We start from the raw sequence: 23,046 nt of genomic DNA on the forward strand, positions 1-23,046 counted from the left end.
ATGCTCGTTTGGATCCCCAGAGCTGCAAGAACAAAAGGAGAGAATGATTGAATAAAGAAGCAAATAGAATCCACCTGGTTGCTATTAAGCCAGATGTCAAAGAGAATCGAAGTACTATTCTTACTAACCTTTATTTTTAAAAATATTTTTTATTAAAAATGGGTGTTCTGTGTTGACATTAGTGGTTATTATTTTTAATATTTAAATGAATTAGTCAATATTTTAAGTTTCTTTGTTAAGTTTTAATATGCTAAATAAGCCACAGATACAATCCACATAAACAAAAACTCTTTAGGGTCTTTAATAATTTTTAGAATGAAAACAAGTCCTAGGACCAGCAAGTTTGAAAACTGCAGCTCTAAGCTAAATACAGATATCCCAGAAGTCTTAGTGTAATTTTAAGCTTTAAATAATTTAATATGCATTAAAACTTCTGGGACACTCTGCCAGAAACAGAAAAGTTGTGAGGGCTTGTGAAGCTGTATTTGCCAAATTCCTCAAACTATATGTAGCAGTGCCCAAGAAGGGAATTCCAGGGTAAGATTCCAAGTTTATCAAGATAGGCATAGGGTTAAATTGAGCTATGATTTCTTATGACAGTACATGGAATTAGGGCAAGTGGCAAGGTGGAAGAGAAGACATTGGACTTAGAGTCAGGAGATCTGTATTCTAGTAGTACTCTGGTCATTAACTTGCAGGTTTTTTAACCTCCTCTTACTCTCTCCATCTACAGTGTTGGGTTGGACTAGTGAATTTCTGAGGCCCTTTCTAAAATTCAGTAATTGTAGTTAGCTAAGTTTTTTAAAAATTCTTTAATATATGTTTAATGGTTTTAATTAATAATTAGAAATATGAGGCTAATTAATAATTATATTTGGATTGTGATTATAATTGGATTTCAGGACCCTTTAAAGTATATGCCTATAACAAAAATGGCAGAATATCCTAAGATGATAGGCAGAAACGGATTTTTAAGTGCTGAAATTGCAGAACCTAAAAAACAAACCATGCACATTTTTTAAAGGTATGTTTATTTTAACTAGTGTGGGAGAATTGAGCCCAATCAAGTCTCTGGGTTTGTTCTTACTCTGAAAAATTTTAAGATTTTTCAGTTAGTGTATTATTACACAGAAAGTTTATATTTCCTTCTAATTACTTTTGTTGATACCTGGATAGATAAGTTCATCCTTTATGCTAAATTTTAAGGTAAGAGAATAGCCAATAATGTACTTCTTTGTTAAATAAATCTTTCTGGGTTGATACTGCCTTCAGAAGCAAATACAGAATAACCACAGAGTTTGATCAGAACTAACGTTATGTGGTCCTCTAAATTAATTATATTTGTCTTAAATTTCTTTTATGTATATCTTGAAAGAGAAACCTTTGTGAAAATTTTTACAAATTAAACTACTAAATTGAAGATCAGTTATGCATTTCTTGTAAATAGCTCGCATACAACTTTTCATCAAGCCATCCACCAACAACAGTGAAATAAAACTAATTTTTGAAAAGACATCTTCTGGGCTGAGGATATAGCTCAGTTGGTAGAGTGCCTGCCTCGAATACACAAGGCCCTGGATTCAATCCCCAGCAACACACACACACACACACACACACACACACACATGGTTTTTACTCTGTCCCTCACAAAAATTAGTTTTTAGACTTTGAATATTATGTCTTTTATCATAACCGGCTTCTTGGTATTCTGGTTTGTTCATTTCATCAAAGTTGAAAGTGGTTTATTTTGTACTATATTACTTAAAAGCAACTATCATCAGAATGTATAACAAAAGCAAGTAGTAGCAAACTTCTCTTCCAACCCCATCTTTTGACTCCCTTTAGGTTCTTTCACAGATCTTTCATCAGTGTTCTCAATTTGGGTTAGATGTTAGAATCACCTGAAGAGCTTTAATGATCAATAACATTTGGGACCCACCCCAGGTTCAGATGTTAAATTACTGATTTGAGTGTAGTCTGGCCATTGTGAGGTTTAAAAGCTCCACAAATGGTCTGACTTGCAGCTGTAGTTAAAAGCCACTGCCTCTCCTTGTGAGATACCTGCCTTCCCACACCAGGAACCTTTTCCAGCAATTTTTGCAGTTAGTACAGCTTTTACTATCAAATTGATGTTTTCATTAATATTCTTGCAACTTCTTAATTCTTTCCAAATGAAACAAAACAGGAGATACTTTGCGAAGGAAGAAATCTTTTAAGCTAATTGTTAACCAATCATTGTATTTCATGTAAATTAGAAATATAGTTGTGCAATACAGTGACTGAAATATGTAAAAATGTGGCAGATAGTGATTTGGTCTATTTCTTTGCCAAGGACCAGCAGCCAAAAGATTTTTTTATACCATTTTTTTTCCTAAATCTACCTGCTGTCTATAGCTTTTGTTAAAGTTTCCGTGACATGTTTATACTACGTGTTTATTCCATGGCTTAACAGGGAATTCAAGTTTATCGGCCTTAAATTCTACCATTATTTTCTAAAGTGCCCTGAGATGAGGACAACCTTTTGTACCAATGGAAAAACTTAAGTTCTGAGACAATTACTGTAGTAGTTGTGCCTACTCTCAAGCATCTTATAGCTACAGGTCTAGTTTGTTGTTGTGTTGTTGTTGTTATTGTTTTTTTGCTCAATCAGGAATGAGAAGTGGAAACTGATTCTGATAGGGTAAGTCTTAGGAAAAAGTCAAATGGCAGTGATAGTATTTTGTTCAGAAAGAAAATTAGCTGATAAAATTATAAAGTCTTAGTCTTAGTAATGCATTATAGAATCTTACCTATAACTGCTTCTTTCAGAATCTATAGAGCAGGAGTTTTTTTTCTTCCTCTTTCTTAATTGGTTTCAGTTCTTTGACTATTAATAAGAGATGAGTTTTTTATGATAAAACACTGCTCTGGCAATTACAGTTTTTATTTCAGTCTTTATTCACTTGAAGTGAAGAATAAACTACAATATTTTTCTTCTTATGTTCTAACAGGCACCAGAAGTAATCAGAATGCAAGATAAAAATCCATACAGCTTTCAGTCAGATGTATATGCATTTGGGATTGTTCTGTATGAATTGATGACTGGACAGTTACCTTATTCAAACATCAACAACAGGGACCAGGTAAATATTTACCATCTCTTGGGGATTTATTTTAGTTTTTGTGTAAAAGCTCAGGTTAGCTATAGAAAGGAAGTATTGAGTTCTGGGTAAGCCTGAAGGATAGCTCTCTTGATCTTGGTGACCAGTTTTAGAAATCTTCTGTGCACTTTTGGCATAATAGCAGCATGTACTAAGACTTTTTCTCTGAAATGCTGGTACAGTGGAGTGAAATTCCTGATTTTGTAACTGAAAATTAGACACACAACAGTAGATAATACTTAATGTTTCTTAACCAGAGCTCAAGTAGAAGAATGAACTCTGCAGCTATAATACTTAGGTGTTAAGCCTTTTACTCTTTGAGGATTGTGCCATCGGAGTAGGTACTTGGCCATGAATGTCTTTGTATTGAATTTTTTTAAAATTAAGATTTTTTTAATTTTTAAAATTATGGAAGCAATGTTAAATCATGCTTTGAGTTTTCTACAATGAGAAGTCTAGTAAGAGGAAATTTTTTTTTTTTAACTTTTCTTCCTAAGTTACTGTTCTCTATCCCTTACCTTCTGAAAAGTACCAATACAGGTTCATGTAGCTCTTTGCATTTTCTGTCTTTTTACAATAAATTCATGTAGGCTTTTAAAACTAAGCAAGAAAAGTGAATTGCCTTTACTGAAACTGTCTTGGATACCTTAGCATTTAAATAGTATGTGTAAGGAGACAGAGATTCCAGCATTAACTGTTAACATGTTAGAAAATAAGAGTTGACAATGTAAACTGTAATTTGAAAATATTTAGACTTTTTGCATCAGAATTATCTGAGAAATTGCTTATAAGTGGAGACACCAGAGCAGATTCTCATTGCTTGGTGGATGGTTCAAGTACCCGTTTTTATGCTTCCCAGGTGATTCTGACTCATACCAGTGTTGAGAATCTCCAACCAGAGAATGAAAACAAAAAAGTATAAACTTTTTACATATTTTATCATGACTTCCCAACCTAATGAAATGATAGGTTTTATATATAAAAGTGATATATTTAAGTGATATATTTATTTTGATCAGTAGCTCAATTCTCTTTTTGATGATAACTTTTTCATTTAACTATCATGTGGTAACATAGATGTAATCCAACTTACCCTGAACTTTAGGCCTTCCTATTGAATCACTGTATCTTCTGTAGCCAGTGGGGGTCTTGATTCTTGCTTTGAGCATTTAAAAAAATGATTGCATTTCTATCCAGTTCATCATAAAGCTGAATTTTTAATTGCTGTTTTGTCTTTCTAATCATTTCATTAGCTTTAGAATGTTGAGTCTTAGTTTTGAGTGTTAAACAGTATAGAACTTCTATTTTGATGATCTTATGTCAAGCCTGCATGAAACTTAGATGGGGGGGTGCAAAATACTAGCTAAAGAACACAATTGAAACACTAAACTGTACTTACGACAGATATAGATCACTGAGATGATTGATTGGATGATGGCAGTCTGATTAGCAAAATTTGAAAGCATCATGTGCTCTGTCTTTTACAAATGTAATTCAAGCATACAACAGCATAACACTCTGTGCCATGTTCACTTTTCCTATGGGTATCATTATTCCAAAGGAGTTACTAAGGATTTTTAGTTTAGTTTTAGCTGATTGATCATATAGACTACAAATTAATAAAAATTTGTGAACTTAAGATCTGTCAGTTTATTTTAATATAATTATAATATGGAAACAAATATTACTTTCTCCAAAATGTGGATAAAAGCATCCCAGAGTTCTGCACTCATCCACTTCTTGGCATTTTAGGTGCTTTGTCCTCCATGGGAGTATAATAAATGATGTGGCAAGGGCTTACTCTCCATGAGAGAAGTGAGTGAGTGACCAGCAGAAGGGTAAGGCCTTTACTAGTTAATTCTTTCTAGTACTATAGTTAGAGCCCCTGGAATTGGCCAGCCAGAAACCAAGTTAAGTATTTGCTAAAGGAGGTAGAGGTAAAAGAATGACATACTCTTCCTACTACCCCCATTCTACTTCATTATCCTGTAGCCTACTTTCTTCAAATGGTACTTTCCATGGAACTCCCCATTTTGAAAGAATAATTCTGGTCATTCTCAGTGAAATAACCCCAGATTGCTCCATTCATCTTCTTGATTTGAATTTTCTTTCACTTTCTCTTGAGTTCCATGGTTCTCAGATTAGACTTCTGTTTGAGAATCCAGGAATAATATTCTTTCTTTTTCATAGGAGATGGAACAACTGTTTCTTTACTATGCAGTGTAGGTACCATTCCTCTACACTTTCACCCCATAGTCTGAGGTGGCAGGTTGTTTCTTTAAACTGAGAGCAGGGCTGGGGTAAAACAGTGTGATACATTGGCAGGCATGGCCTCAAGACCTGTGTTACCTGGTCATCTTACCTCTCTATGTGTCTTTTTTTTTTCCAATTATGAAAATCAGATCTAAAAATCAGGTTATTTACGAAAGTAAGTCTTTTAGCTCTCTGAGAGATGACCATTTCTGTTACTTTGCAAAGTAGTATACCATTTCTCCTTTACTTTTCTCAGTGCAGATTCTGAGAAATCACTTTTTCTCTCATTTGTTTTATTCTATCATTTCATTTTCCTCTCTAATCTCCCTCTTCTTCCCTCTTTAATCCTCTACTAAATGGGGATTAATAATAATGGGCTTATCTAAGCTAAGAATATTGACTATATCCTCATGGCTTTCTTTTCTTGGAATAGAAATATTGTGTATTTTTAGAAGAAAATAATAGATAACATATGTCAGTTATTTTAAGTATATTCCAGTTATTGGTGTATAACAAACCATCCAGAATGTAGTGTCTCAAATGAATCTACAATCGGGCTGCTCCCAGTAAGGAAGATTTATCTGTTTAACATGGTATCGGCTAGAACAATGTGACTGGATGTTAAGAAGATCTGCTTCCAAATTGGCTCATTCACATACCTGACAAGTTGGTAGTAGCTGTCAGCTGGGAACTCGGTCAGGGCCATGGACTAGGGAACCCAATTCTTCACATAGGACTTTCCATAGTCCTTTCCAGAGGACTTCTTCAGGCTGCTTGTTCTTTCTCACAGCAAATTGCCTGGGTTCTAAGCATAGGCTCTCAAGAAACAGGAAATGATAAGTTCCAGTATCTTAATTAATACACAAATTATTTTAACAGAAAAGGTTTTTTAACATCTACTACATATAAAGCACTGTGGAATATAGAGACATTCAAAGATGAATGAAGCACAGTCTGACCTACCAATGGAATGTAGAGTTCTATTGAGGCAATATATGGGGTGATATTGAAAATGAGGGGATGAAGGGGAGGGTGTCAGAGTTCTGAATGTGTATTCCAAATAAGAACCAGTCCCAGATTTCAAGCTAATGTATAGATTTTGTGCATGTGTACCCCACGAATTTTCTCAAATTATATCCTGGAAAAGACTTGTCCTTTCGCTTTCCTGCTGTTTCATCATCACTGAGCTCCCCAACCCCAGCAGCAAAGGTCATCTGCCCTGTACTCCACAGAAACTAAAACAGTGAAGCATGTAAAAATGTAAGAGTTGTCTTTGATTTCTTTCTCCCATTCTTTCTGAAAGTCAGGTTTTTGAAAAATTTTGCATCTCTGTGAATGCTTTTAAATTAGCATCTAAGGAGCTGGGGGTATAGCTCAGTTGGAAGAGTGCTTGTCTCTCAAGCCCAAGGCCCTGGGTTCAATCCTCAGCACTAAAAAAATAAAAAATAAATAAATTAGCATCTAAGAAGTTTTACCTTAAGCTTGAGTAATTGCTAAGAATATAATTTTCTATTCAGTTAACATTTAAAATAAGGCTGGTATAACTAACTCCCCCTTTTTATTTAAAGTTTTTTGTTTTGTTGTTGTCCTGGGGATTAAACCCAGGGACACTTTACCACTGAGCTACATCCCCAGTCCTTTTTTCTTTTTTCTTTTTTAATTTGCGACAGGGTCTCACTAAGTTGCTTAGGACCTCACCAAATTGCTGAAGCTGGCCTCAAACTTGTGATTCTTCTATCTCAACATCCTGAGTTGCTAGGATTACAGGCATGAGACACCATACCTATCTACAATGCTTTTAAAAATGTATCTAGAGTAGAATGTATCAGTGGTAGAACACTTGCCCGGCATGCTGAGGCCCTGGATTTGATCCCCAGCACCCCCCAAATAAAAATATCTAGTAAAATCTAAAAACCATAATAATTTGATATACTATCACTTATTTTAAAAAAATATGATAGCTCTATGTTAATTTTTGAGGTAGGACATGATTCTTTTTTTTCCCCCGAACTATTTTTGTAGTATTCTGTTTCACTCTCCAATTCTGTCCTAATGTAACACATTTCTATGCTTTAAAGCTTTTTAGTGATTATTCAAGTTACATATTTACAATAAAAAATATGGCTATAAGTTTAAACTTAGAATGTTTAAAATTTTTTCTGTTTTGGGTTGTTGATTTCTTAAAAATTCTGAATTATGCCATTGTTTCAATTTTTAATATGTAACTGATAAAAATAATGTAAGTTTTGATTAATAGAGAAGAGACAGTATAAAATTTTATTGAAATGTGTATCTTAATAAATAACACTGGGCTTTTGTTTATCCTTCAGTTGATTTATATATCTGTAGGTAAATACGATTTTTTGGTAGATGAGCCAAGGCTTAATATTGATCTTTTTTTTCCTTATTGTATTTTTAAAGAGGTAAATATTGAGAAATCTTATTAAGATAGGAAAGGTAGGAGTTTTATATAGCCATATGCAGAGTTTCATAATCCCCAAGATCAAAAGGACTCACTGAAAATTCTCTGAAGTCTGTTGTACTCACAGTTACAGTTTATTCTAATGAAGGAATGCAGATTAAAATCAGAAGGGAAAAGATACATGGAACAGAGTCCAAGAACATGTCTCAAGTGAAACTTCCAGTTATCTTCTTCCCATGGAGTTGTGGACAGTACTAAATTTCCTGGTAGTGGTATGTGACAATACACGTTGTATATTACCAATCAGGGAAACTTCCTGGGCCTTGGAGTCTAGAGGTTTTATTAGGACTTGGTTTTATAGGTGTGTAGCTGACTCTTGTGTAGTTGAACTCAATTTCCAGCTCCTTCAGGGGTCATGCTGATACTAAATGATCCAAAGACCCCTCTGTAAGTCACATTGTTAGCATAGACATCTGACATGGCCCAGAGTTCCCAGAGAAACAGGACAAGACATCCCCCTGGGCTTAGTGATTACTTCCCAGGAGCAAAGCACAAAGACCAGTCCTCTCTCTCTGAGTACACCATATCACTCAATTACTTGAATTCATTCCTAGATTATGCCAAAAATTATATAGTAATTTTTTGGGGGTGGGAGGGTACTGGGGATTGAACCCAGTGGTGCTTAACCACTGAGGCACATCCCCAGCCCTTTTTCATGTTTTTATTAGAGACAGAGTCTCACTGAATTGTTTAGTGCCTTGCCAAGTTGCTAAGACTGGCTTTGAACGTGCAATCCTCCTACCTCAGTCTCCTGAGCCCCTGGGATTACACCACTACACCCAGATATTATATAGTAGCTTCTTAGAAACTATTTTAATGATCACTTGACAGTTTTGTTGGAAACAAAGAATTGGAAACCAACTTTGGTGCAAAAGGGGATTATTATTTACTCATTAGAGCTAAGTTAGATAATAATTTTTGGAAATATCCCTTTCATTCCTCCATAGTTTTCACAATCTGGAATAATGCATACTATATATAGTTAGATTCCATATGGGTAAAAAGTAAGCCTTTTTGTAAAGTAGAAAGACAGTTATGACAGAGGAGAAAGGGGAAAGAGGGTAAGATTTACTCTTTTACCTGAATGACTAGTTCTTGGGCAAGTCAGTTATTTGAAAGGGACATAAGTAAGTTGATGAGGTAGAAATTAATTCCCTTAAAACTATCATGTGTGTTTAATTCTGGTAAAATCTTCATGTAGCCCCAGAGATCTTTACCCTAGTTTGAAGATTACAAATTATGACATGGCTAATCAGTTAGCACAAATTTGTCATTCACCTTAAGGAGTTGTTAACTTACACATTCAAAACCTGTTGTGTCCAGAAGATTGTGTTAAATGTTAGAGGCTGAGGTAGTATAGATTTTTAAAAAGAGAGTGGGGCATAATGGCACATGCCTGTAACCCCAGCAGCTCAGGAGGCTTAGGCAGCAGGATCACTAGCTTGAGGACAGCCTCAGCAATTTAGCTAGACCCTCAACTACTTCACAAGACCTGTCTCAAAAATAAAAAAATAAATAAGACTAGGGATGTAGCTTAGTGATAAAGCACCCCAGGGTTCAATACTCATTACCAAATAAATAAATAAATACAAATACAGAAGAAGATATGCATATATATGAGACACAATCCCTGCCTATAAGGACCTATAGTTTCATTGGGGAATTTACATAATCACAAGAAGATTAATAACCATCTGATGCAGTAAATAGTCATAACAGCTATTGGTGGAAGGAGGGCATTATCATTTCTTGGTGTGAAAGGAAAGGTATGATGAGCAAGACTCATTTTTAGTTAGACCTTCAATTCTCCAGGATTTTACAGGACCCTGGGAAGGAGCTGAGGCCATATAAAACATGGTTAAAAGATTTCTATTGGGATGGTCTTATCCAGTTTGTTTGTTTGTTTGTTTGGTGCTAGAGATTGAACCCAAGGGCACTTTACTACTGAGCTACAACCCCAACCCTTTTTATTTTTGAGACAAGGTCTTGCTAAATTGCCCAGACTGATCTTGAGTTTGTGGGCCATGCCCAGCTCCAAACTCTTATATAGCTGCATTATCTTGGACAAGTTCTTAGATTTGTTTGAGCTTTGCGTTCCTAATTTGTAAAATAGGGTTAATACCTACCTTGTTAGAATTATTTTGAGTGTTAAATTAGATGACATCTATAATTCAAGTGTACCAAAGTTTTTTTGGCCTTTCAGGGCTACCTTTTCCATTGATAGCCAAGTCAGCATATCTGAACTGCTGTCCTCTGTGAATGTAGGCAGTCCAGACTGTTTCTCAACTTTGAAGACCCCCTTGTTAAGTGCTTTACTTTTTCCTGGTTGTTGCTTGTAGTCACCTGTTGCTTCAAGGTATTATTCCAAGTTCCTGCTAGGATTCTGAGTCTCTTTCCTCCATTAAAGTGATTATACATCCTGGATTCAGAAGAGGGCAAGATGGAAGAAATCTGTGTCCCCTCAATATCTCTTCCCAAGCTTCATCCTTTTAACTGTACCATAGAGATCACATTGCAATTAAAACTTCACTTCAGACTCATAAACAAGCATCATTTGACACCAAACATTAACCTTGAATATATTTAAAATTCCATCAGCTCTGCCCAGAATGGGGGCTTTCTTACTAATTTCCTCCACCCTAGCATCTATTCCAGCCCTCTGGGACCTGTTCCTTCTAAGATCAAAACTCCCTCTCTTCAGATCCTCTCTTCCCAGATTCCCAAGACTCCTAACATCTGTTTTCATCTACCCTCAAAAGAGCTGAAAGGCTTTACCTTCTCTTCTCATGGGAAGGAGCTGAGGCCATATAAACATGGTTAAAAGATTTCTATTGGGATGGAAGAGGCTGTGATTCTGAGGTCCTATAACCAAATGCCCCATTAGAGTTTCCATAGCACTAGGGCAAATAATTGCTAAAAAGGTTAGCTTTTTGGTTCTTGCTACACATATGCAAAGGAGTTAGCCTAATACCCAACAATTAAAAGTACTCAATAACCCTTTTTTGTTTTGTTTTGTTTTGTTTTTTGCTTTTGTTGTTGTTGAACTCAGGGGCACCTGACCACTGAGCTACATTCCCCAGCCCTATTTTGTATTTTATTTAGAGACAGGGTCTCACTGAATTGCTTAGCACCTTGCAGTTGCTGAAGCTGGCTTTGAACTCGCAATCCCTTCTGTCTCAGCCTCCCGAGCCACTAGGATTACACAGCTGCACCTGGCTCAGTAACCATTTTTTTTAAGGAAAGAAGAAACACTATCGGATCTGTGTGTTTCATAACAGTTACTGTCAGCAGGAACATAGACTACATAAGGAGAAACTAGCAGCACAGGAGTTAAGAGCCCTTTGGACAGCCCCAGGTCATGAAAATTTCAGATTGCAGCCCTTTGGGGATGGGTATTCCACAATCTCTGATATATAGGAACCCATATACTAGCATTGTTGGTTTTATCAAAGCATAAGATGTATTTAGAAAAGTACAAATGTCTTAAGTGTAGAGCTTATTGATTTTTCATTGTTTATATATTTTAACTTATATAAAAAATATGTGATTTACCTTTATTTTTCTCCAGATAATTTTCATGGTGGGACGAGGATACCTATCCCCAGATCTCAGTAAGGTACGGAGTAACTGTCCAAAAGCAATGAAGAGATTAATGGCAGAGTGCCTCAAAAAGAAAAGAGATGAAAGACCACTCTTTCCCCAAGTAAGAAAAAACTTTGTGCTAACTAAAAGAATAGCCTAACATTCAGAGGCAGATTTTCAAGCACTCCATGGAGCACACTGTTTGTTTCATAAGTTTAGATTCCATGTGATTATGTGCAGCCTCCACACAGGTAAAAACACAAAGATGGGTTTGTGAAAATTGAGCATAAGTTTGGACTCCCAACACAAAGTTTCAGAACATCTTTGCATTTATCCAGCATTTCTCAAACTTTTTGGTCACAGATTCTTTTATACATTTAGAAATTATGAAAGACCCCAAAGAACTTTTGCTTATGTAAGTAATAATTACTGTTTTCTAAACCAAAATCATTATTGAAAGAATAATGGTATTTACATTTTACATTCTTTTTCAAATGTCTTTAAAAAAAGAAAACAACTGGATTTTTTGCTTTTACATTATGTTGCAGTATCTTACATTATATTGTTGCCTCTGAAAGCTTGACTTGTAAAATGACAGTAAAAAGGCAAATAATATCTTAATATTGTTTTGAAAATAGTTTTGACCCATGGACCTTTTAGAGGCCTATAACTCATACTTTGTGAACTGATGCTTATTCTTCTTGATGGTAAAGAGGTAAAGTTTCCCTTTCATATGAGGTCTTTTTAAGGGATATGCCCACCAGGCGCACAAAGAAAAGGCAATGAATACAGTCTTCTCTTCATGATTCTTTATAACTCTTCATTGCTTTTTTTTAATCTTTTCATGTTGTGAGACTAAAGTTAATAATCTTTAATAAACCACACAAAGAGCCAATGTGGTGTCGCTTACTTGAGAGGCTGAGGTAGAAGAGATCACTTTAGCCTAGAGTCTGAGGCCAGCCTGGGCAACATGTCTAGACTCCACCTCACAAAAAATTAAGAAAGAAAAAAAGGGGCTGGGGTTGTGGCTCAACGGTAGAGTGCTTGCCTTGCGCGCATGAGGCCCTGGGTTCGATCCTCAGTACCACATAAAAATAAATAAGTGAAATAAAGGTATTGTGTCCAGCTATACTAAAAAATAAATATTTTTTTTAAAAAAAGAAAGGAAAAAAGAAATAAACATCACAAAGAACTGAAACTAAGGTAACAAGCTTAAAGCATTTAACTATAACAGATAATATAAATGCAGCATTTTCTTATGCTTGGGAACTTCATGATAACGCTGTCTAAATATACCCCATGACAAATCAGTTGTTTAAAGTGGGAAGTACTTGTCAAGAGCTATGTAATGCTTTGAACAACTAATAAAAGTGGGAAGTACAGACTTCCATAGTTAATCTGTTATCATAATTGCTGGGACATTCCTTTGTGGTTCTTATGCCTTTGAATGTCAGTCCTAACTAGAGTACTTAGATAAGTCACCATTACAGAAATGAGATTCACTCATCCTTCATTTTTTATCCCAAAGTTTTTCTTCTCTAAAGAATTAAAGAAGGGGCTGGGGTTGTGGCTCAGCGGTAGAGCGCTCGCTTAGCATGTGCGAGGCCCTGGGTTCGATCCTCAGCACCACATAAAAATAAAGGTATTGTATCCAACTACAACTAAAAATAAATGTTTAAAAGAGAAAAAAAATTAAAGAAGGTAGAATTGATGGTTATAGCAAGTGTCAAGGGCTGCCCCAGAAAAGAAAGGGGAGGCTAAATGGTTAAATGGATAGATAAATGATTTTATGTTCTATGACCCTACGTTGCTGTTACTTTAAGAAAGAGTTTTGGGATATTTTGCTTTGCTTTGCTTTGCTTTGCTTTGCTTTGCTTTGCTTTGCTTTGCTTTGGCTTGGTTTTTAATTCAGAAAACATCTGGATGAAAGACCAGTGTTGTTGAACATCAGCAGCTGGGCCAGTACCATGATCTCTTTTCACATCCCAGGTGCTAACATTTCTTAAAGGGACAGAATTGTTCATACTTCTAAATATATCATTTCATTCATTTAGTGGTGTCAAAAATTGAAATGTGCATATGAATATGAATTTTCTAGATTAGTGGAGACTACTCCTTTAAGTATTATATTTAAATTTTCATTACAGGTTTGTTTTTGTTTAGTTTGTTGTTTTTCTGTGTGTGTGTATGTGTGTGTGCGTGTGTGTGTTTTACTGGGAATTAACTCAGGACATTCTGTTAATCTGTTATCATAATTGCTGACAGATAATTGATCAACATCCTCAACCCTGTTATTTCTTTTGTTTGTTTTTTGAGTCAGGGTTTCCTCAGGTTGCAGAGGCTAACCATGAACTTGGTGATACTCCTGCCTCAGCTTCCCAAGTAGCTGGGATTACAGGCATGTGCTGCCACACACAGCTTGTTAGAGGTTCTTTTCTTTTCTTTCTTTTTTTTTTTTTTTTTTTTTTTGCGGTGCTGGGGGATTGAACCCACAGCCTTGTGCATGGAAGGCAAGCACTCTACCAACTGAGCTATATCCTCAGCCCCAGAGGTTATCTTTCTACACCATACAATTTTTCGCCACATAAATCCTAAATGGCTAAAGATCTATATATAAAACAACTATAAAATATGAAATCATTTCTACAGTGTTGAAGAAGGAAAGGCTTTCCTAAACAAGAGGCAAATTTCGGAAATTATAAAGTTTAATATAGTATATATGCCTGCATTAAATTTTTTAGATTTCTACATTAGTAAAAAATAATATTAAAATTTAAAGAGAAAAATATATTTTTGATAGTTTTAACCCAGGAGCTACATGCCCAGCCCTTTTTTGTTTTTGTTTTTGTTTTTCATTTTGAGATATGGCCTCACTAAGTTGCTGAGGCTAGCCTTGAGGCAATCCTCTAAGCCACTGGGATTACAAGTATATGCCACTGCACCTGACTAATTGTAGCATATATAACAAAGGTGAACATTTTACAAAATCCGTAAGTAAGACAGTCAAAAGATCTGGCCATGGTGGAACACACATGTAATCCCAGCAACCCAAGAGGCTGAGGCAGGAGGATCACAAGTAGTAGAGTGCCCCTGAGTTTCATCCCTAGTAACACACACACACACACACACACACACACACACGCACAAAGACAAGTCAGTAGAAAGAGGGCAAAGAATATGAACAGGTGATGCGTAAAAGAAATACAAATGGTGAATGAATTTAGAAAAAGACAAAAATTTCTATGGCAGTTAGTAAAATGCCAAAATGGGATACACTTTGATTTTGCCTGTCAAAATTGTTGGTATCCAATACTGGGAACAATGTTGGGAGGTAGGAATTATTCTTTTAAGAATTTTTTTTTTTTTTGGGGGGGGGCGTACTGTGTAGTGAGAAAGTAAATTGTTCAGGGTGTAGGAAGTATTTGGTGTAGAAATCCATAAATTTTAAGTACTCTTAAAACCCTGTGCTATCAAACCTACTTCCATAAGTACTTGGGTATATAAAAAAAAAAGTTTACTATAATAGATTAAATTTGAAGACATAAAAATGAAGGTAACTTTATAGATGGCATGGACATTAATGAGGGTAAAAAGAAAACAATGAGGAAAAAAGTGTAGTATAAAAGGTGGTGAAGATGGGCTCTGTTTTTATATGTATATATTTATGTATAGGAAAGATCCAGAAGAAAGTATGATTATCCCTGGAGAATGGGATTTAAAGAACCTTATACTTTTTACTTTTTATGTTTGTTTTCATTAATTCATCACTTAGATACTAGTGATTGAGCCTAGAGGCACCTTTACCACTGAGCTATATCCCTAGCTCCTTTTTTATTTTTTTTTATTTTGTCACTGGGTCTCACAGTTGCTGAGTCTGGCCTTGAACTTTAAATCTCCTGAGTAGCTGGAATTACAGGCGTGCACTAATGTACCCACCTTAAATTTTATTTACTTGTTTTAGAATTCAAAAATTTTTGTAACATTGCTTATTTCTTTTTCTCCTTTTACTAGTCACTATAAAGATTATAGTTGACTTTAAAAATAATATTGGTAGTTCAGAACAGTAATAATAGTATTAGTGATAATTTCTGCTAAAATGTCATTGAGTACTTACTTTATGCCTGGCATTGTGCCAAGTCCTTTGTACACGTCTCATGATTATGAGCATGCATTATCATGCTGTATACTTTTATATCATGTTTCTTTTGCACCTTAAAATATGTGAATTTCTCTGCTTTGTATATTGTTATTTATTTGTAGACTTTCCCTGTCTTCACCATTCATTTGTCACTTCTCATTTATGAGACATACCACTAACAGTCTAGGTCAGTGGGGTCTTATTTATATGTGTGTGAACCAGTTCTCATTGCTGAGTTTCTTTAAAGGATAAGTTGCTCTGTTCTATTTAGAGCTAGCCATGTGGTATTTACTTATACTCTATCTTCTTTCCAAAAGGAACTTGTGGTCTGTACCAAACAAATATAATTGGTTTTAAATTTTTTTATTATTTACTGATCCAAATTTGGCAAATGATCTAAAACATAAAGAAAAGCTCTTAATGGAGTTACTTTCTCCGTTCAGTTTACAGAAATAAAAGTTGTAGTATCGGGGTGGTTTGTTTTGTTTTTTGTTAATTGCTTTTAGGGAAAAATACCAGCTTCTGTTTTTCTAGGCATTTATAATACTAAAAACAATGTAAGATTTCAGGTGCTTTTTTGTATGATGAGAATCTTAAAGATTTATGCCACCCAGGTTTTCATTCTGTTTTCTTTTTGTTTGTTTGTTTTCTTTTTCCATAGATTCTCGCCTCTATTGAGCTGCTGGCCCGCTCATTGCCAAAAATTCACCGCAGTGCATCAGAACCCTCCTTGAATCGGGCTGGTTTCCAAACAGAGGATTTTAGTCTCTATGCTTGTGCTTCTCCAAAAACACCCATCCAGGCAGGGGGATATGGTGCGTTTCCTGTCCACTGAAACAGATTAAATGAGTGAGAAATTAAAGGAGGGTAGCAACAAAGAGAAAATAAATGGACATGTGTTTGCTTGTATGTTATATTGAACAGGATATTCTTTTCTTTTTTAAGATGAGCCAAAGAACACTTGAGTGTTTAAACACTGGGTAAAATTGTTTCCCCCATCTAAAATCCATACCCTAATATTGGATTTAACCATGTGTTTGTGTGTAAAAACACACAAACATTACTAAAAACTGGCAGTGCCTCTTCCAGAGGCTTGATTTCCTGTTGTGAATTTGTTTTATTCTGTTGGTCATTCTAATTATTAAACTTCAGTTTTCTCATGCAGCTTTTGTTATTAACTGTCAATCATCATTAGGGATGCCAGAGGAGATGCATATTCACAGAGGGGAACTTGACAATAGGTTAGCCTATGTTAAATAGGGCAAACCAAAGCAGATCTAATTTAGGAAGTCACTAGAATTGAATAATCCTGTTTTTATTCTACTTAATATTTTTTACTACTTTGTAGAAAATCTTTTTACTACTTTGTAGAAAATTTGAATGTTTACCTCCTTAAAGCAAATGACTAAATTTCTTTTAATAAATTGTGGGTGTAAATGACCAACGATATTACTGAGGAGTAGCATGTTTGACATGAGTAAAATGGTTTAAATTTGGAATTTTAGTGGGAACGGGTTATAAATTGGAATTCCTTTTAGATTAGTTTTCTGTATATATATTAAGGATATCTTACATGAATAGAAGTCAAATTTCCTTACAATAAAAATGCATTGCCCCCTTATTCTTATTCTCATCTCGTTTTCCCAAAAATAACTTCACAGAATTTTCTAAGAACTTTAGGTAATTCTGGTTGCCACATAATTACATAATGATTTCTTCTTTAAGTTGCTACTTTAGAATATACTTATCTCTTGTGATATATATTATAGCAATCACTTTATCATTGTGTCTCATAAAATTTCTGTCCCCTTTAATATCCTTTGTCTAGCAAGATTCTGCTCTTGATGAATGCTTGCTCTTCTCTTTTTTGCATTCTACAATATGAAATTCTTCTAATACTTATATATTCTTGTGTAGAAAATGACTACACAAGTACTCTTCTACTATGATTCAAAGGGAATCAAAAAGTAGGGAGGCAGTGTTGTGTTCTTATCAAAGATACTGCCAACTCTACTTATAGTCCTCTGAACAAAAGCTAGACTCTTAACTACATCTTTACTTACTCATTTTAGATTTGTGCTAATTTTTCAATACAGCCAGCAACTGAAAGTTATTTCAGCAGACAGACATCTGCATATCCTTCTTCAAAGTCAATAAAGAAAAAAACTAGGAAAATTGTAACAATTATAATTTAGTTTTTAAATACCAGAGACAAACTTCTGAAATACTTTACTTGCATAGTTAGATTTAATTCAGGAAAACCACTCATTAATAACTATGGTGGCTGGGGTAGAGTGCTTGCCTCACATGTGTAAGGCACTGGGTTTGATTCTCAGCACCACATATAAATAAATGAATAAAATAAATGTCCATCAACAACGAAAAATAACTGTGACATACCTTTTGGCCCTCATTTAACTTAAGATAAGCATTGTGCCAAGCCTGTAATCCCAGAGGCTCAGGAGACTCAGGCAGGAGAATCACAAGTTCAAAGCCAATCTCAGCAATTTAGCAAGGCCCTAAGCGACTTAGTGAGACCCTTTCTCAAAATGAAAAATAAGGGCTAGGGATGTGGCTTAGTGGTTAAGCACCCCCAGGGTTCAATCCCTGGTACCAAAAAGAAAAAAGAATAAAAGAAAGGCATTGACATTATGACTTTATATATTGATTAGTGCCTTTCAAGATAGTAAAAAAGAACATTTTTTCATATTTAAAAAAAATTAAGGCATAAAAGAATGTAACATGTTGCAAAACATCAAAGTTAATGATTTCTAAAACCTCCAGTGTCTCTAAAGATAGGAGGGTTACGTTAGTAAAGTTGTATGTATTCACAAAAAGAATAGCAGGCACCTGGCTAACAAAATTTTCACAAAATTGACTTAGTCTTGGAGTGCTCAAAAAGTTTTGGGAATTTTGAAATAAAGATCAGAGGGTTTTGTGTTTTTGTTTTTTGTTTTTCAGTGCTGGAGATTGACCCAGGCCCTTATGCATTTAAAGGATCTTTTTATTGATAGAACTCTTTGTATCATCTTCCAATATACCTGCCTTACTTATTTTTTCAGTAAAATTGATTTCTTTCTTTCTCCCCAACACTATCCAGCCCAGAAAACAATCCCACCACCCCAAGCCCCGCCATCTGCATTTGACTTCTTTCATTTCTTTTTTTTTTTTTTTTTGCTTGCCAGTGAGCATTGCTAAGCCCTGTTGAGCTGCTTAAGAACTCATACCCATAGACAGTGGAGCATCCCTCCAGAGGTTGCATAGTAATTTAATATCCCTTCCAAGTTTGGCTCACTAGATTAGTAGAAGAACCTGAAAAACATGGAAATATGGCAAGGGAGATGTTTAGATCAAAGAATAGAAATCTTTAGAATTAAATCAGCTTCTCTTTCTGTTTGTTTTATGCTGAGTTTTAGATACAGTCTCCAAAAAAGGAAAACCTTGGGGGCTGAGGTTGTGGCTCAGCAGTAGAGCGCTCATCTAACACACACGAGGCCCTGGGTTCAATCCTCAACACCCCATAAAAGTAAATAAATAAAATAAACGTGTTGTGTCCAACTAATATTAAATAATAAATATTTTTTAAAAAAAGGAAAAACATAATTGTTTCTAAGCATATGTAGAGCTACTCTTTCATTAGGTAATTGAAACAGGATGTTTGTTTTCTTGTGACTGATAACTTCTTTGCTAAGGCCTTGCCCTCAGATATTTTTTCAGTAAAATTGATTTCCTTCTTCAGAAGGCAACCTTGTTATAATATTTGCTTTACCTTTTAAAAGTTTTAAGAGTCAGTGATACGAAATAAGATTTGTTTTGAGGTAAGTAGTTTAAAGACCATAGAATTTGGCCAGGCACAGTGGCTCACGCCCATAATCCTGGCAGTTTGGGAGGCTGAGGCAGGAGGATCAAGAGTTTGAAGCCAGCCTCAGCAACTTAGTGAGGCTCTAAGCAACTTAGTGAGACCCTGTCTCTAAATAAAATACAAAATAGGGCTGGGGATGTGGCTCAGTGGTTAAGTGCCCCTGAATTCTATCTCTAGTAGCCCCAACACCACCAAAAAAAAAAAAAAAAAAAAGACCACAGAAATCAAGAAATTGATTAAAATACTGAAAATAACCTTCAAATCATAATGTACCCAAAAGTGAACAATGATGGTGAGTATGTTTGTATATTTCAAGTTTCTGTTAATATAATAGCTTCCTGTGATTGTGCTCTAAATCCTTCAGTCTCCAAGGTCTTAGTAATTTGGCTCTTCATTTTAATCAGTGCCAGATTCCTTAATCCTTTTAACTTTAAGGTAATAATTCTTTTACCCTTCCCTGATCTTCATTTTTGCAACACCATGGTTAATTGTTTAATAAAAGGAATCCCTGAATAGAAGTAAGGACTATCTGCTGTTCAATAACTAGTTGAAATCAGTGTGGGAAAACAGATTTTAATTATTAAAAATTGTTCAGGGGCTTGTTAATTGTTGAGAACCTGGGCTTTGGAGGAGCACCTAGGTTAGCATTCCACAAGCATTCCACCATGTTTATCTATCATATATACATATTTGGGTTCTTTCATACATTTCAACCATTTGGGGTTTTAAACTAGTGATGATGTTGCTAGTTTTGTAGTATATAACTAGTCACCTTTCAGTGAGATTTAAATAAAGTTTTACTGTCTTGAGGTTATTTTAGATAACTATTTTAAAATTAGCTCTTGTTCCACAGAGTGATCTTGGTGGATAAGTTGCTTGACCACTCTAAACCCCAACTTGCTCATCTATAAAATGAAGATAATAATAGGGTCTACCTCATAGGATTATTATGAGTGTCAGATGTAAATGTGTATAAAATGTTAAGTTGAGGCATCTGGTATGTCTGGCACTAAAAACAGTTGCTAATATTATCAGCATACAAATCTCAGGGTTCAACCAGTCATCAGGGTACTAGGTAATATGCTCTGCATTAGGACATGCTGACATTCTCTGGCAACCAAGTAGAATCTAACAGCCACGAAAAATTGGATAGGTTCTTCCTAGATTAATAGTGTATTCATATAAGTGATTGCTTAGATCCTCCTCAGACACTGCTATGCAAAAAATGATGTTATAGCAGACTAAATTCTAATAATTGTCAATTATTAACCAACTCCCAGAAATTAACTTTAGTATTATATAGTAACGAGAACTGGCCTTGAGTTTACAAGTACCAGCTGTAGACAGAATGTTAGATGAAAAATAATGCCATGAAACTATCACAGTGGCACACACCTGTAATCCTAGCTACTTGGGAGGCTGAAGCAGGAGGATCACAAGCTCAAGGCCAGTCTTGGCAACTCAGACCCAAAATAAAATAAAAAGGACTAGGGAGGGCTGTGATTGTGCCTCAGTGGTAGAGCCCATGCCTATATATGTGAGGCTCTGGGTTCATCCTCAGCATCACATAAAAATAAATAAATAAATAAACAAGTTTGTTGTGCCCATCTACAACTAAAAGAAAAGTTTTTTTTTAAAGAATCTGAAATTTCTTTTAAAAAAAGACTAGTGATGTTAGTTTAGTGGTAAAGAGCCCTGATTCAATACCCAGTACAAAAAATATTAATAATTCCAGGAAGCTTCCAAATTTGTCAAGCTTGAAGAAATATAGTACCTCAAAGGGACTTTATGATTTAAAGAACTCTTTATGCAGAGAATTAAGTTCAGTGAAAAGTGCCTAGGTTTAATTTTTTATAGTTGGAAAAAGTGAAATTAACTAGAAAGTGGGAGGTCTGGACTTCCTCTCCTGTCAAATGTGTGATGTGGACAGATCATTAAACCTTTCAATTGGTTTGTACAAAATGAAGATAAGGGTTGGATTGTGGCTCAGTGGTAGCATGCTTGCCTAGCATTCGTGAGGTACTGGTTTTGATTCTCAGCACCACATACAAATAAATAAAATAAAGGTCCATCAACAAATTTAAAAAATGTAATTTTTGTAGTTGTAGATGGACAGCATGCCTTTATTTTATTTGCTTATTTTTGTATGCGATGCTGAGGATTGAACCCAGTGCCTCACATGTGCTAGGCTCTACCACTGAGCCACAGCTCAGCCCAACAACTAAAAATTATTTTTATAAAAACAAGGATAATTTTTGCTTCTTCCTTGTTATAGTGACTTTCATTATATATGTAATATGATAGATGAAAATGAGTTGATAATTTAGAGAAGTATTATGCAAATTGACATTGCAATTGTACAACCAATTTCTTTTGAAATTTTGTTTTGAAACTATTTTTAGCTTGATCTAAACCATAACATATCAAACCCAGCTGTGAAACTATCTGCAGACTTGATATTTTATTGATATAGCTGAACCATACTTATCTATCATATATACATATTTGGATTCTTTCGTATATTTCAGCCATTGGGGTTTTAAACTAGTGATGATGTTGCTAGGTTTGTAGTATATAACTAGTCACCTTTCAATGAGATTTAAATGAAGTTTTACTACCTTGAGGTTATTTTTAGATAACTATTTTAAAACTAGCTCTTGTCCTCCCTTACAGGAGAATTTGCAGCCTTCAAGTAGTCACACCATCATGGCAGCATCTACTCTTTATTTAAGTCTTGTGTTCGTACAGTTTGTTAACATCAAAACACAATTCTGTTCCTCAAACCTTTTTTTAAAGATATAAAATTTTCAATGCATAAGCTGGTATGGAACAGAATGGAGTTTCCTTTCCAACAAAAGAGGGAAGAATGTTTTAGGAACCAGAATTCTCTGCTGCCAGTGTTTCTTCTTCACCACAAATACCACGTGCACACGTCTGCCCACTCCCAGGAAGAAAGAGGAGAGACCCTGAATTCTGACCTTTTGATGGTCAGGCATGATGGAAAGAAACTGCTGCTACAGCTTGGGAGATTTGCTATGGAAGGTCTGCCAGTCAACTTTGCCCTTCTAACCACCAGATCAGTTTGTGGCTGATCATCTGATGGGGCAGTTTCAATCACCAAGCATCGTTCTCTTTCCTGTTCTGGGATTTTGTTGTGGAGCTCTTTCCCCTGGCTACCATCAGTTAATTTCTGAGGAATGGAACAAAAATGCAGCATCCCCTTCCTGTATGGTATAAGTTCAGTCCTTGACAAATTCTATCACAGTGAAGCTCTATTTATTTGATTGGAGGTTGAGCGGTAAGGAGGAGTCTGGGAGCAGAGGAAAAGGGAATGCTGCATCTTCTTCCGGACCTCCCAGGTCTCTAGCCTCTGGTTGCCTTGCTCCCTGGGGCTCTGCCTAACCATGCAGGCTGGACAGTGCTGGCACACACCGCCTTCTTTTCTCATTGGGTCCAGCAATGAAGATGAGAGTTGGGGACTTGTTTCCTCCACAATGTAGCAAATTCTCAGGAAAATACAGTCTATATCTTCCTCTAAGCTCTTCCAGTCACTGAGTAGTTATGTGGCTACTTTGTCCAGGGCCAAAAT

At 35.5% G+C, this 23,046-nt stretch overlaps 1 protein-coding gene across 6 annotated transcripts in view; it reads left to right on the top strand.

The window, feature by feature from the left end:
- Braf (B-Raf proto-oncogene, serine/threonine kinase) overlaps positions 1 to 22,224 on the top strand; it is a 184,900-nt gene extending 162,676 nt beyond the window's left edge. For all 6 annotated transcript variants that reach the window (XM_076832505.2, XM_076832524.2, XM_076832515.2 and 3 more), the window contains 4 exons: positions 2,991 to 3,122; positions 11,444 to 11,578; positions 16,257 to 16,410; positions 22,131 to 22,224. In XM_076832505.2, coding sequence (XP_076688620.1) covers positions 2,991 to 3,122; positions 11,444 to 11,578; positions 16,257 to 16,410; positions 22,131 to 22,153 — 444 coding nt within the window. In that variant the 3' untranslated portion in view covers positions 22,154 to 22,224. The remainder of the gene's footprint in view (positions 1 to 2,990; positions 3,123 to 11,443; positions 11,579 to 16,256; positions 16,411 to 22,130) is intronic.
- Positions 22,225 to 23,046: the final 822 nt, after the last annotated feature.

The sequence above is a fragment of the Callospermophilus lateralis genome, chromosome 1 (assembly GCF_048772815.1).
Source record: "Callospermophilus lateralis isolate mCalLat2 chromosome 1, mCalLat2.hap1, whole genome shotgun sequence".
NCBI lineage: Eukaryota > Metazoa > Chordata > Mammalia > Rodentia > Sciuridae > Callospermophilus > Callospermophilus lateralis.